The sequence below is a fragment of the Vigna radiata genome, unplaced genomic scaffold (genome assembly GCF_000741045.1).
Source record: "Vigna radiata var. radiata cultivar VC1973A unplaced genomic scaffold, Vradiata_ver6 scaffold_407, whole genome shotgun sequence".
Classification (NCBI taxonomy): domain Eukaryota; kingdom Viridiplantae; phylum Streptophyta; class Magnoliopsida; order Fabales; family Fabaceae; genus Vigna; species Vigna radiata.
The window spans coordinates 30,631-44,859 of NW_014541815.1; the positions used below are offsets into that span (position 1 = coordinate 30,631).

Below are 14,229 nucleotides of genomic sequence, written 5' to 3' on the forward strand. Positions count from 1 at the left end.
AACCATCTGTATGTTGTTATAAAATTATTTTAATTGTTATTAATGTTTTGTTCAATTTAAATAATAATATGAATTTTGTATAATTATTTCTATTTGATTTGTAGTCTGTTATGTTGAATTTTGTTTTTATTCTATCGCATCATTCAAATCACTCATAAATTTTATTTCAAAATTTACTCTCTCTTCTCCCTAAATCTCTTAAAAAAAATAACACAATTTTTTTTTAAAATTCACTCAAATTCATTCACTTTTTTTTCTTAAATAATATCACATGTAAACGAAGTCTAGAGCAAGCCATATATTCAATTTTTTCAATCAACATATACCTTTTCTTTTCCTTTTTTAATTAGCTAAGTTATATTCTGTTTTATTTTTAACTCTTAAGAAATTTTCGGGTTTGAACACGTGTAAAAAATTCTCTTTATATATATATATATATATATATATATATATATATATATATATATATATATATATATATATATATATATATATGATATAATGATATAATGATGATGTCATATTTCATTCATTGTTTCCAGAAAAAGAAATACACTATGAGCAAATTACTGTCCGAAAGTTGGTCATACTATATTGTTTATAGAAAATCATAGAAAGGTGAAACACGAATAGTTCAATTGAAGTCTACGATAGACGGCAATTATGCAGCACCATTAAATATTTTAATTTAACACATTTTTGCTTTCGTTCGGCACTGTCCATTTTTCCTGGGCTAGATCTTCTTTGGATATACCCACACGTTTTCGAAGAAGAAAAAAAGAAGTCTGCATTCTTTCAACATTGAATTCTTCATGGCCGACGCGTGCGGATATATATATATATATATATATTTATAGTCACACTATATTTTTTTTTAGTTTTTTATTTTGTTTCATTATTTTAATAATAAATCATCTTATTTTTGTAACTTATTTTTCAATGTTTTTAAGTTGTGTAATGTAAGAGCTTCACAAAAATAAATAAGTCATTGGGCCTAATAAGGGCAGTAGGCCCACTGGAATTGGTCACATGGTCTTGAGAGGCGTCCCTTTCCCCAATTCAGATTTTCATTCCTCATTTCCCTTCTCTCTCTCGAACTCAGATTTCTTATATTCTCTGACTTCTCTCTAACCTTGCTCCACCTTCTTTGTACCAATTTCTCAAATTTCCACCGTTGTTATTTCAAATAGGTGGTTCCCCTACGTTCCCGGAGTCGAGAGCTTCCAATCCATCTGATTAGTTTCGCGTCTCTCCACTGATAAGGTAATTTTCCATTCTGCGCACCTTAGGGTTTTACTCATGCAAAGGTTCTACCTTGCAAGTAGAGTTATTTTTATTTTCCTTATCCTATCAAGTCCTAAAAACTGTGCTCTACACCAATTTGGTGGCTTGTAGGTACTATCGGAATTACCTCTGTGCGGAAGTACTGTTAGGACGCTTTTAGGAACTGTGCTGTGAGAACCAAAAGGTAAGGGGAGTTAATATTGTTTTGTTGTTATGTTAGCTATGATTTTGTAAAATATAGGAATGGGTATATGTGTAATGAGAGTAACTTGATATATCTTATATATGTATGGTTGGGATGATGCTCTGGTTGTTTCCTTTTTTTTTAGTTCGGTTATTAGCCTTTTGAGGGTGTGATAAAACGTGTATGTGTTTTTATTGAGTATGATGGGGTTAGTGTTTCACGGGTTGGAAAATTTATCTTGATGAATTTTTATATAGGTAGGTGTTAAGTATGGCCAGTGTGAAAAGGTTTAGGTTTTAAGTTTACACTTGAAAAGAAGATGTTATTTAAGCAGGGTGTTGGGAGTTTGAGGAATCCTATATATGTGACTGTGAAGGGTTGTTCTATGGTTGGGTGATAGTTGTGGGTTTACTTACCACTAGGAGTTTTTTTTCACTCTTATTACGTTGAGTTGTTAAAGGAAGATAAATTGATTGTTGGGGGTTCTTTAGGTTGAATGATGAGTGATGGGTTTGAAGTATAAGGGTTTAATGGTGAATGTGGCATGTGGGTCGGTTAGGAAACGCATGGCCAGGGGAAAAGTTGAAGGGTTTCATGATCATGAAAGTGGAGAAGGGTGGCGAGATATGCATAGGGGAGGTTTTTGTGAAAACCAAAAGAAAGAAATTAAAATATAAATGGAGTGGTTGAGGTGGGTTTAGGTTAACAGGAAGAAAGAATACAAGTGTGGTAAGTTGTAGTAGTGAGAGGGGTTTAAGGGACGTAGTGAATGAGGTTTTCATGGGATGGGTTCTTTATTGCAGAGGTAAGTTTGTTGCGGAGGTAAGTTTACGTATATTTATGTGTGAGAGAGAGAATGTGAAAAATAAATTGGTGTAGTTTTGGAAAGAAGAGAAATAATAAGATAAAAGGGTTGGGCTGAAAGGGGTGGTATGTTAAAGTGAAAAGATAGTGAGAGATAAAATGTTTAGGTACAGAGAATGAAAGGAAAGAGAGAGAGGGTAAATATTTAATAGGAAAATATATTTTGACCACACTTTTTGATAATGGGATACGTGTCATTATTTTATTGATCTATTTGAATTTATATTTAAAAAATATTTAAAACGGACGAATCACAAACTGCTACGTATGTGTTGTCAAAAAGTTGTTAAAAAAGTATTGTTAAAAGAAATTTTTCCTATTTAATAAAACAATTGTTTATGTGTAATGTGATTACGTGGAAGGAGATGGTGATGCATGGTAAGGTTTTATTGGAATTATTTTTGGAGTGGGTCCCACAGTGATGAAAGGGTGTAATATTATATATATATATATATATATATATATATATATATATATATATATATATTTTATTATTCTTATGTTTGGTTTTTACCATTTAAGTGAAAGCATGCCAAAAGTGAGAAATGGGTTGGTTTTTTATTAGTGGTGGGGCCGTAGCATATTTAATGCTTAGGAGAGAGAATTTTACTTGGTTAAGTGGGGTCCTTTTTTTGGTTTTAGAAACCAAAAAGAGTGGCTTTCCTTGCGGTGAAAATGTAAGGTTACGTAAGGTAGAAAAAGTGTAGAAAATTTGGTGGGCCATGTGGGTCCACTTAGTAAATATAACTTAGTTTAATATTGTGGATAAAGAGTGGGGCCCACTTGGGTAGGTGAAAAATTTTGGATAGGACTTAGAAAAAATAGGAGTGTGTGTTTAGTAAATAATAGACTATTTTATTTTGGATTGACTTGTCATTGTTTTGTGGTTGTGTAATGATCGTGTTGAGAATGTTTATTATTAGACTATGTATATGTCCATTTTGGCAAAAGTATATGATTACAAAGTGATGAAATAAACCAAGTTTCATCTATGTCGAATCTCTTGGTGAGTTCTTAGTGTTTTAGAATGAAAGTAGGAGCTCAGTTTTGGGGGTCCTCTTGACGCTCCCATGGTCTTTCTTCTCATGTCGAGAGGATTGAACCATGTGGTGAGGAGTAGCAGGAGGTCTTAGTCTTGGAGGCTTCCATCATGCTCCAAGGCGCGGAACAGACTAACCTCGTGAGTGGCAGGGCGGGGGAGCCCAGGGCGAGGGAGCCTAAGTATCACAAGCCACCACGGGTGCATGGCCCGCCATAGCTCGACTATCATTCTAAAGTCCGGACGAGTCAAGTCTAGAATATAACATGCTAGGGTCTATGTTATAAATTGTCTTACTTGTATGTATTTTACTTGAGTTAAATCTGGTATGTATATGTTGATATATTTGCATGTTTTTGATATAATTAGCTCACCCTTGCAATTGCTTGTGTTTGTGCCATGTTTGCTTTTGTTTTCCTTGCGATGATCATCCACTTGGATGAGAGCAGATGGCGTGGAGGATACCTTGGAAACAACTCTTAATGGAGATGGAAATGCCGCTGCGTAGTTCATTAGACTTTACTTTTCTTAGTCTTAGATATTTTGAAGAACTTTAATTGTTATGTTTAAAGTTTTAAATTCCTATCCTTTTTAGGAGAACTCTATTTCTCCAAGTTCCTAAATTCTTGTANTGCTTAAGGATGACTGTAATCCTAATTGTCTCTAGTATACTCTAACTGTTTTCAATTATTATATATGATGACGTCTTGATTATGTATGCTTTTCTGTATAATTGGGATGTCACATGTAACAAGATAACAACATAGCAATTATTTGATTATAATTATTGAAGTGAGGATTGATTTAAGATTAGCTGAGTATTTAATTAGTAATTCAATTTTGTATTTAATTATATGATTTATTTTTATTCTTATACTTTTCGTTTACTTAATTAAGACTTAACGTTGATTAAGTAAAGTTAACGTGTTTTAAATTGGTATTAACATAATTTAAAAATAGTCACGTGTGAAAATATGAATTATTTTCTATTTCGAGACTTTTCTGATTTAACATGCTGCTTCAAATTTTGGTAACTCAACCTTTTACGTTTTGACACACAATAACTTTTAAATAAAGTTGACGTAAATTTAATAAAATATATCATATTAATTTTATTTAAAAAAATATTAAAATTTATTTATATAAAAAAATGTATATGAACCAAAATAAATAATAAATCTAAGGAAAAAATTACTAATTAGGCCTTATTTAAATGTTATATTTGGTTGCGAGAACAATGTCATTATTTTTGTGGTAATGTGATGAGTCGTCTTTGAAGGTAATGACTGGAAGGAAATTTGGAGGATGAAATTTAGAAATTTATGCGTATACGTTGTAGCCTATAAAGTTTTGTGGTGTCGTTTCTTCGTTGTAGAGCTCATGGTGGTGATAGTAGGACTGTTTACTTAGAAGTTTTGTACTTGAAGTATAAAGGAAGTGTCATGTTGCATTCAACTGTTCTTTTTCTTCTTAGGGTTGCGATTAAAATAACTGGTTAGCAGGGTTTTGGGGATGGAGTGTTTCATTATGTTTGATGGTTAATTTTGGAGTTTCGTATTTTTTTTTTCATAATTAGAATTCTTTTGTCCATTATACATTTTGGTCAGTGGAAATGCTTATTATCGGTGTATTATGTATTTTATATTATTTTTAATTTACTTGTGTATTTTTCATGTTAGATAAGGAATTTCTATTTACATTATGTAACATGTAGGAGAGGTGTTTTGAAATTCTGGTATACTACGAGAGATTTTAGTGTTGCAATATAATGGTAGGAGATGATAAAACAAATTTGTATATGTGAATATTAGTAGATAAAATTTGTTGAATGTTAATTGATATGCGTATTTTAATTATTCATTTGTTAACGATAGTGGATATAAATATAACGTATCAATTTAGAAAAAAATATTTTTTCCTAATTTATGTTATTAAATTTTATTCGATTATTTTTTTTTTCTAAAATTTAAGTGATTAAAATAAAATTATTAATAAAAGAAATATTAATAATTGAAGAATTGTTTAAATTTTTTTTCATTTAGATTTATGAAATTGAAATTAATTTAAAATATTAATTTTTTAAAAGTTATACTTTGATGGAACTCATTTAAATTTATTTTCTAACAAGATGGAATTTCTTTGTATTAATATTTAAGTGTCAATTTTATTTGAATTGTATTTTAATACTATACTAATTTAATGGATGATATTGATATTGTCACATGATATAATATGACTATGTAGATAATTTTTCTGAATTAAAATTTTTTTAAAAAAATAATAAATGAAATATACTATCCATGATTCATCTTCGAATAACTATTCAAATGATATTATAAAAAAATATTAAATTAAACATAATTTATTAAAATAGAAACTCCATTAAATATCCAAAATAATGAAAATATGAATAAAAATTAATCAATTAAAGAGTCAAATAAATATGTGAATAATTAATTTATTATTTAATAAAAATTTATAACACATAAAATTCTAAAAACATTTCAAAATTATTTAAAAATTAAAAAATAATGAAAATAAAATACTAGCATAAAATACAAAATCTCTAAATATTTCGTTATTAAGGAAAAAATAATTGGAGATTAAACATAAAATTTGTAAGCTTCTCACGGGTTGAAATAAATTTAAACTTTAACTATTTTGTGATTAAAATTTAAATATATTTAAAAGATAGGGTTAAATATGTTTTTAGTCCTTATATTTTGGGGCGATTTTGGTTTTAGTCCCTATTTCAAACTAAGGTACAATTTAGTCCTTCAACTTTAGAAAACTCTGGTTTTAGTCCTTTTTACCAAATTTTTTTAACTTTATTTGTTGTTTCAAACGCGTTTCTCAGTTAACATTGAAGCAAAAATGTGTCAAAAAGTGTAAACAATCCAAATGCTATAATGAAACGTGCTTAAAACAACAAATAAAGTTAAAAAAATTTGATAAAAAGGACTAAAACCAGAGTTTTCTAAAGTTGAAGGACTAAATTGTACCTTAGTTTGAAAGAGAGACTAAAACCAAAATCGCTCCAAAGTATAGGGACTAAAAACATATTTAACCCTAAAAGATATTCATCAACGTGTCGGCCCTCCTTTAATAGTCGGCGTTAAATGTACAGAATCTTCATAGGCGTCGGTGTGACAGCACAGACGCCATTTGCTCTGTCTTTTACTTCATTTATTATTTTTTATAAACTCACCTTTGACTTTACTTCTGTGAATCAAAACACAATTGAGTTTGGAGAATGAAAGAATAATCTAAGACTCCACAATCTTCTACTCTGTTCACGGCAGCATTATTAATTAATATTTTTCAATTATTGAATCACTTTTTTTTATATATATTTTATTTGCTCTCGTCACCTATGACAACAAGTACAGGTCTTAAATGAAAGTGTATCCTATTTTCGTGTAAATATAAAATGAGGAAAATGGAAAAATGTACCGACGAAGAGATTTTGAAAAATATTTATTTAACACACTTAAAATTATTATATTTATTTGATATTATTTTTTATTTTTCATTTTCTTTTTTCTTTTAAAAATATAAAAATTTATTGTAATAAATAATTATTTTACTTTTATATTATATATTAAATGAATGTAAAAATATATTATACTATTATTACATATAAAAAATTCATATAATATACTTTCTGCAACAAATAATATTTGACGAAAATAAAATTGTGCAAATACACGAGGTGTTTGTTTTCGAAGATGTAAAGTGTAGAGGAGAAAAAAAGCTACACTTAATTATTAGAATATAAAAAAAATATGGTTTTATGAATGATTCTATTTTTTATTATTTTTCTTTTTCATTCTCTCACTATTTATCTTCTGGTTCAAATTGTTACTTGTTTTTCACCAGAAAACCTATCATTCAATCTCATGAAGTCAAGATGACGATTGCTCATTTCAATTAACTTCATGAGCACATGCTCTGCCAGTCAAACTTTCCGACTTCAGATTGATTTGTGTGGGTGGAGGCATTTATTAAAACTTATTTACCACGTTAAGAAAACGATTATTTATACCCTATTTAATAAAACAAAATAACTATATTTATTATTAAAGAGAACTAATTTAATTTGTCGAATGTATGTTAAAAATATTATTTATATAAATTTATATACCTTCACACTTTATATTATTTTATGCATTTACAGCATCTTTATTTTCTTATCTCGATTAAAACGTTTTGAAAACGAAAAATATCTCGAAACCCACCTCATCTCCTATGTCACACGTCACGACAAAAGCAAAGCAATAAGAAACATATGTCAAATAATGGCATTGTTATTTATAAAAAAATTGTCAACAAAAAAAGTTATTAAAAAATATTTTCTTAAATAAAATATTATTTTAAGTTGGTTTTGAATTAAAGTATTCCTAAAAAGTGGATGTTCATACAAGAGGCATGTACGCAAGCAACTCCTCCTCTCCGATATGATTGTGGTGTTGAAGTTGAATTCGTACCTAAGAGCTATCGACATTAATTTGAAAACGACCACCGCCATGGTTCCACTATAAAATCAAAGGTTTGATAGCCGAGTTGGATGCAGCTACCACTTGCATATTCTTTTTGATATCACAAGTGCAATCTAAGGAAGAGATAACAAAGATGGGTTCTTTGGGAAGAATGAATAAACCTCATGCCGTGTGCATTCCATACCCAGCTCAGGGTCACATAAACCCAATGCTAAAGCTAGCAAAACTCCTTCACTTGAAAGGCTTCCACATAACCTTTGTTAACACCGAGTACAACCACAGACGCCTTCTCAAATCAAGAGGGACTTCTTCCCTTAATGGTCTCCCTTCATTTCGTTTTGAAACCATCCCCGATGGTCTACCGGAGTCTGATGTGGATGTCACACAGGATATTCCCTCCCTCTGTGAGTCCACCAGAAGAACTTGCCTCCCTCACTTCAGAAACCTTCTCGCTAAGGTTAATAACTCAGATGCCCCTCCAGTGACCTGCATAGTTTCTGACGGCGTCATGAGCTTCACTGTTGATGCTGCCCAAGAATTGGGTGTCCCTGAGGTCCTCTTTTGGACAACTAGTGCATGTGGCTTCATGTGTTATGTTCAATACGAACAATTCATTCAAAAGGGCATAACACCGCTGAAAGGTAATTTTCCCTGATCTCATTTAATGATCCATGTTATGGTTGAAAACGATGAGGTACTTTGGTAGTTATGTGCATAAATTTTTGGAACCATACTCATTTTATGAATTAATTGTTTTTATTTTTTTGAGGGTAATTATTTGTCCACTCAACCCCTAAAAATGATGTATTTAGTATATGTATGGTGTGTCTAACCGTCAATATGACAGTTAAGTATACCTTTCAGTCTTTTTTTTTTTTTTTTTTCAGAAAGAATTGTTAAATGATATTTAAAAATTTGTTTTAATAGTTTTGAAACATCAATATATGTATGTATATACATATTATAATAATATAACAATATACAGAATACAGACTTTCAAAATATCATTACTCTTACGTGTTTTTTTATATGTTTGGTATTTATGTTATTTAAATTTAGTAAGTTATAACTTTTGTGTGTTTGCTATGTAGACTCAAGTGATGTCACGAACGGGTATTTGGAGAGTACCATCGATTGGATACCAGGCATCAAGGAAATTCGATTGAAGGATATTCCTAGTTTCATTAGGACCACAGATTCAAATGATATTATGCTTGATTTCGTGCAAGGGGAGTGCAAGAGGGCTCGAAGAGCTTCTGCGATACTTTTGAACACTTTTGATACCTTAGAGCATGATGTGTTGGAAGCGTTCTCGTCTATTTTGCCTCCTGTTTATTCCATAGGTCCTTTGAATTTACTTGTGAAGAGTATTGATGACGAAAAACTGAATGCAATTGAGTCCAATCTCTGGAAAGAGGAGTCTGAGTGCATGGAGTGGCTCGGCACGAAAGAACCTAACAGTGTTGTTTATGTGAATTTTGGGAGCATCACAGTTATGACTGCTGAGCAACTGGTTGAGTTTGCATGGGGACTTGGTAACAGCAACAAAAGCTTTTTATGGGTCATAAGACCAGATCTTGTGGCTGGTGAAAATGCTGTTTTACCTCAAGAGTTTGTGAAACAAACAAAAAATAGAGGCCTTTTGTCCAGTTGGTGTTCTCAAGAGCAGGTGCTGAATCATCCTGCGATTGGAGGGTTCTTGACACACAGTGGTTGGAATTCAACCTTAGAAAGTTTGTGTGCTGGTGTTCCAATGATATGTTGGCCTTTCTTTGCGGAGCAACAGACCAATTGCAGGTTCTCCTGCAAAGAGTGGGGGGTTGGGTTGGAGATTGAAGATGTTAAGAGAGACAAAATAGAGAGCCTTGTGAATGAGTTGATGGATGGTGAAAAGGGTAAGGAGATGAAAGAGAAAGCCCTGCAATGGAAGGAATTGGCAAAGAGTGCTGCTTCTGGCCCCTACGGAACTTCATTTCTTAATTTGGACAACATGATTCGTGAAGTTCTTCTCGACAAAAATGTTATGAATCAGTTTTAGATTCGTTCGTTGCTTTACATATACATATACTAGTGTGAATTTATCTGAAGAAAATAATGTTTAATTCATTTTGAATTTGAAAAATGTTTAATTCTTTTTCTCTTCTTAGCAGTTTAGGTGTGAGTAGGATTTTGTTAGTTCTCCATCTGTTTTATTTTTTTTTTCTTATATGTAGTTTAAAATCGTTTGGTACAGATCAACGAGTGTAATCAATTTCTTTAATCTCAATAAAATATTTATATGATATTTTACTTTACTTTTATTGTAATAAATACATATATAAATTTAATTAAAAATAAGGTAAAATAAGAATGGAAATAATTGACAAAAACATAGGGATCAAAGAAGGAAAATGTTAAGCACCCCTGGCATACCTCAAGTATATATCATCAAGTGTTTTTATATTTCACTTAATTCTTTTTTATTTTCTGATTTGCTGATTTGGCGTTTTTATTTATTTTTCATTCATTCGTGTTCCTGCTGTGGGGGTCTTCGTATCTTCCTGCGCCGTCCTCTGCTATTAATCGCTCGATCCTGCACTCCTCGTGTTCTGTTGTCCGTTGATCTAAGTCAAGAGCCTCCTGTTAAGTCTGACCGGGTACCTGCTAAAGGCACTCCGACGCTCAAGTCAGTGTTCGGTCTTTTAATATCAAGGGTAGAGATAGAAAGAGAGTGAAATAAATGTGCATTAAATGTGTCTGCCTACCTCTCACCTTTGACTTATATTTATAGTTTTCTTCGTGGGCCAGTGATTAGTAGAACCTTAATTACGGCCCAATCATAGGCCCACCGCGGTTAATTGGGTCTTACCTTAATCTTGAATGTTTACCATATCTTAATCTGCGACCTCTGCCGTCCGTCCATGTCGTCCGCCTTAACGGGTGATTCAGGTTGGTGCGTCTTGTGCTGAATCTTTCATCTGTTTGGCCGTCCGTCCCGTGTGCTGTCTTTGGCCGTCCGGTACACAAGCCCCGTAAGCCCTCAGCGACTTTGTCGTTGTGGGGCTTTTGAAGGCCAACCTATCGTATAAAACAAGAAAAGATTTGACACCGGTCGTGACTTTCTCTCGGTACCCAGCGTCCATGTGAATTCTTCAAGGTTTTTCTTACAAAAGGAGGTTGCGTCGGTGATGATTATCGGCCCGCGCGCTATGTCGAGTAAGTCATGCAGACACGACAAGCCGCTGCCAATTTCCTTGCAGCGTCGTATCATGTGCGGCAGCTCGGAGGTACGCCGATGAGGTCTTCTCGGTTATCGTCCGCTTACCCGGGGTCTGCGGTTTTGCCACTACTGCCGAGATGATGACCCTTTGTGGATCCTGATTGTTTGTCAGGTCGGACTTCTACGTGCTCGGTTATGGTCCGGATGGTTACCCAGGGTACACAAGCCCCCCAAGCCCGAGGCGATGATTCGCCGTAGGGTTTTTGACTTTGATGGTGGGCCGTGCGGGAGACCTCATCTTAAACTGTCGCCTTGGACAGAGGAGGTTTTAGGCGGGAAAAGACACGTGGCATGAAGGTGGGGTGGGAGTTGTAACGTCTTTTTGATCTGGATCGTTCATCGTGGCAGTGGTGAACGGTGAGGATTTGTTGCGATTTTTCAAAAAAAATTTCTATAAATAGGGGTGGGGAAGATGCTACGACTACCTTTCTCCATACCTTCAACCCCGATTCTTTTCATTTGCAGAGGTAATAAAATGGTGGTTGTGTGTGTTGAGTCATCTCTAGAGTCGTCAGGCCGCGGCGGAGACGGTAGGGGCGTGGGTGGCGGTGATAGCAGCAGTGGGTCGTCGTCACCAGGGTCATCCGGATCTGACAGTGATTCGTCCTTTGAGGGGCCGTCCGGGGAAGCTGAGGGTCCGTCTATCCCGCCAGTGCTGGAGGAGGTTATGACTATTGCCCAGGGGTCTGCCCCGCCGGCTACGAGCGGGCGAATCTTCTATGGAGCCCCCCTCTTTTTATTGCAAGGCGATGTGACTGTGGATCCGGTCGCCCTGGTTCCGGTTGGGAGCCTACCTCGAATCGACGGTTATGATTGGGCCTGCTTCGACGTGACTACCCAAGTGTTCGGTATTTCGCACATCGGTCTCCAAGATTGGGTGGACCGGTCATACTTGGTTAGGGACACGGCGAATGCTCAGTTGATAAGGGCGGCGGTGTGCCGACAGAACGAACGGGTCTGCCATGGGAAGGGTACCGATTCTAAAGATAATTTCTTCATGTATGCAAATCTTTTTGCCCAGTTGCATATCCGTGTTCCCTTTACCAACTTTCAAGCCGACCTGTTGGGGGAGCTGAACGTGGCGCCTACACAGCTGCATCTGAATGCCTAGGCGACCGTTCAAGCCTTCGGCCTGGAGTGCATGGTGGCCGGTGTCTCCCCCACTGTTCGATCTTTCTTGCATTACTTCGATGTTCGTCCACCCCCAAAGGGAGGTTGGGTTTCTTTGTCCTCGATGGGGGGTCGCACGTTATTCAAACCTTACGCCTAGTCATTCAAGAATTTCAAAGACCAATTTTTTAAGGTCGTTATTACCGAAGTCGGTCGTTCGGATTTCTTTGACGCTGAAGGCTCCCCTTTGTTTCCCTTGTACTGGACGGAGAATCCCCGCAAGATGAAAGCCATTGCTAAGCGAGAGTTGGAAATGGAAGATTTCTGCGTGGTAGACATCATCGACACCCTCTCACGTCGCGTCCCCGCCCGTTGCCTGGTCGATTGCATTCCTTTTGAGGATTGCGCTCAGAGAGCGCTCGGTATGTGATTCATTCCATTTTTCATTTTCAATGGAGTCGTAACTTAGCTGAATTTTCTATTTTCTTTCATATTGTATGGCGACTCCTGGACCCCGCCAGTCCAACTTCCTTGCCGCTAAGAAAGCCTCGGCGCGGGCTGCAAGCTCCGGCCAAGAGCAGGCCGTCCCTCCCCCTATACGTCCTCCTTCTGCCCGGGTGACGGTTGCCTCCCTCGGAACCAAGACGGGCGCGGCTAGTAGCGCCAACTTGCCCACGGCGTCCCCTATTTTGGCTGGGGAAGGTACATCTGCCGCTGTCCCACTTCATGCTGCCCCTCTGGCCGATCCGTCGACCGCGACCACAAATAATCCTACAATTGAAGTGGGTTCGGAGTCAGTGCCGGCCACGACATCCATGCACAGGAAGAGGAAATCGCCAAAAGGAAGCAAATCTTCCTCCAAGAAATGTCGCCGCGAAGGCAAAGAGCCGGCTGTCCCGCTTCCTGGTGGTGTATTCAGCCCGAACTACAATGTGAGCCGGTTCATCGATTTCCATCGGGGACCGGCCTATCTGGCCTTGTTAGAGTTGTTGCCCGATCGCGTCATGTGGGACTCCGTTTTCGAGATGGCCTCGCGAACGACCTCTATGATCGGCTATATTTGCGAGTTTGACGATGTTCGGGGTTCCGCAGAGGTGAAGAGGCTCTTGTTGCAGGGAGAAGAAAAAATCAAGGCCTTAGAGGAGGAGCTGGCGGGCGCAAAGAAAGCCTTGGAGGATGAGAAGCAACGGTCGGCTGAGAAGCAACGGTCGGCTGAGAGTGCGACCAAACTTGAAGAGGCGGCCAAGCAACTGGAAGATGCAAAGACCGCCAAGGCTAACTTGGAGGAGGAATGCCAACAACCGAAGCTGGCGGCTGTTGAGCAGAAGGAGATTGAGCGAAAGCTCCAGGGGCGGATGGTGGAGTTACACACCGACTTGAAAATCGTTCGAGCAGAACTGAAGGTTGCTGAAGAGAAGATATCTTCTCTAAATGACGGCCTAGTGGTTGAACATGAAGACGATTTTTACAAAGCCCTCCGCCAAGCTGAAGTGTTGCTCAACGTGAAAAAGCCACTCGAGCTCGGCTTTGATCTATACAAAGATGTCTGTGGGGGTGTTCTGATGGACATTGAACAGCCAGCCGAGACGGGCGTGGAGCCTGAGGGAGCGGCCGAGGCGGTTGTTGGTTCGGCTAGCGGTGCCGATCCAAAAGATGTGGGGGTTTAGATTGCAGATTTTAAGTTGTTTTTTTTTTTGTTAGGAATCCATTCTCCTGCCGGTCGGACGGTAAACAACGTGCTGTGTTGTTTACTTTCCCGTCCGGTTATACGATTTTTTGTACCCCTTCCTTTTTGATGAATGGAATTTGCTCTTATTGCTTAGTATTAGGTGTGCCTTTGTTTTTATTGTTAAGTTTCGAATAATTTAATTCTTTACGGCCCGGCCAAGTTGACAGGATAATTCCATTCGTCAACTTGACCCTCGCTGGGAGACGGCGGGCTGTGCCCTTTACCGCCCGGCCAAGTTGAATGGATAATTCCATTCGTCAA

The 14,229-nt window shown here is 36.4% G+C and overlaps 1 protein-coding gene and 1 long non-coding RNA gene across 2 annotated transcripts; both read left to right on the top strand.

Annotated features, from left to right (window-relative positions):
• Positions 1-1,025: 1,025 nt before the first annotated feature.
• Positions 1,026-4,036, top strand: LOC111240669. Its single transcript, XR_002666170.1, has 3 exons — positions 1,026-1,263; positions 1,396-1,468; positions 3,821-4,036. It is a non-coding gene; the product is annotated as an uncharacterized LOC111240669 (long non-coding RNA).
• Positions 4,037-7,914: 3,878 nt separating this feature from the next.
• LOC106778358 (7-deoxyloganetin glucosyltransferase-like) lies at positions 7,915-10,017 on the top strand. Its single transcript, XM_014666318.2, has 2 exons — positions 7,915-8,511; positions 8,962-10,017. The coding sequence occupies exons 1-2, from the start codon at positions 8,004-8,006 to the stop codon at positions 9,906-9,908; spliced, it is 1,455 nt and encodes a 484-aa protein (XP_014521804.1). The 5' UTR covers positions 7,915-8,003; the 3' UTR covers positions 9,909-10,017.
• Positions 10,018-14,229: the final 4,212 nt, after the last annotated feature.